Source organism: Aptenodytes forsteri, unplaced genomic scaffold (genome assembly GCF_000699145.1).
Source record: "Aptenodytes forsteri isolate BGI_AS27 unplaced genomic scaffold, ASM69914v1 Scaffold15, whole genome shotgun sequence".
Classification (NCBI taxonomy): Eukaryota; Metazoa; Chordata; class Aves; order Sphenisciformes; family Spheniscidae; genus Aptenodytes; species Aptenodytes forsteri.
Window position 1 is genome coordinate 19,596,128 of NW_008795129.1, and position 1,370 is coordinate 19,597,497.

The 1,370-nt window shown below is 51.2% G+C and overlaps 1 protein-coding gene across 1 annotated transcript in view; it reads right to left on the bottom strand.

Moving 5' to 3' along the window:
• The window catches only part of VAX1 (ventral anterior homeobox 1), a 10,344-nt gene that overhangs the window by 8,324 nt on the left and 650 nt on the right, over positions 1–1,370 (bottom strand). Inside the window, exon 2 of the mRNA XM_009278095.2 lies at positions 4–115. Coding sequence (XP_009276370.1) covers positions 4–115 — 112 coding nt within the window. The remainder of the gene's footprint in view (positions 1–3; positions 116–1,370) is intronic.

The following is a 1,370-nucleotide window of genomic DNA, read 5'->3' on the forward strand; positions in this document are numbered from 1 at the left end:
AACTCCATCTCCAGGCGATAGAGCTGCTCGGCCGTGAAGGAGGTGCGGGTCCGCTTGGGACGGTCCAGATCAAGCCCCTTAGGCAGAATAATCTCTCTGATTGAACCTTTGGCATCTGGCAAAGAAAGGCGCAGTCAGCTTTACACCCAGGCAACCCTCCTATCTTTTTTTTTTTTTTTTTTTTTTTTTTTTTTGGGGGGGGGGGGCGCCACCAGCGTCTTCAAGACCGAGACCCGAGTCAGGATGGAGCAGGGTCCCTGAGACTGCGGCACTGCACCTGGCCACTACACCCAAGGAAGGGGAAAAAAAAAAAACAAAACAACAGAGAAGGAAGGAAGGGGCAGTGGGGGCCCAGGGCTCTGGAAATAATCCCCTCAGCCCATTTAAAAATTGGCTTGAATATGTTGCACTGACAGTACGACACTGCGGCATCACCCACGGCCCCTCTGGGAGGCTGGGGAGAGATCCTCCAGGCCGGGCTTTGTGCCTGGAGTGCAGGGCTACTCTTTGTTCCCCCCGGGCTCCTGAGTACGGCTTGCTGGAAGCCGCCGCACACATCCAGCTGCCCCCCAAAATATAAAACCTACTTTTTTTTTTTTTCGAACAAGTTTCCCATGCGAAAAAAAGCAGGCGGGAGCTTTCAGGGCATAGGCAGCGCTGCCCCCGAGCTGGCTGACTGCCCACCGTGAATCTGGGGACACCTCCAACTCACCCAGCATCCCGGGGAAAGCATCGCCGCCGCCGCCGCTGCTTTGGGGTTTTGGCAAACAGGAGAAGAAGGGGGGGGGGGGGAACCAAGGCCCCAGACAGCCTGCAGAAACCTCACTTTTCTGGTAGCCCCGACCGAAAGAAAGCGGGACAAATCTTATTAACACCACTGTCGAGCTAGAGCCAGATTCATGTTACATTAAAGCCTTCCCAACTTTGCTTTCCGTCATTTTACCTCTTCGGTACGTTTTAAATCAGAGACAACCACATCATTTTAATCTGACCTCTCTCTGGGTCAATCGGTCGCGCAAGGATTAATTATTGTTTACAAGGCCTGCTTCGCACTAATTTTGTTCCGATTCTGTTCTTTCCCTCCTCCCCAAAAAGCACCTTAATAAAACTGAAATTACTTCAGGTAATTTTTTTTTTTTTTTTTGAGGGGGTAGGAATAGAATGATTTAATTAGTTTAGCTTGGGGGGGAGACGAGGGTTAAGGAAAATAAACGTATAACTATTAAAAAAAAATTAAAAGCCCATCGTCATCCCTCCGTTGATTTTAAGGCTGACGGTTATTTAAAAATAGCCCTTTCTGCTGGGATGCCGGGCGCGGGGAGAGGGGGGACAGCGGGAACGCCCGCCCTCCGCGGAGGACCTTCCTGCCC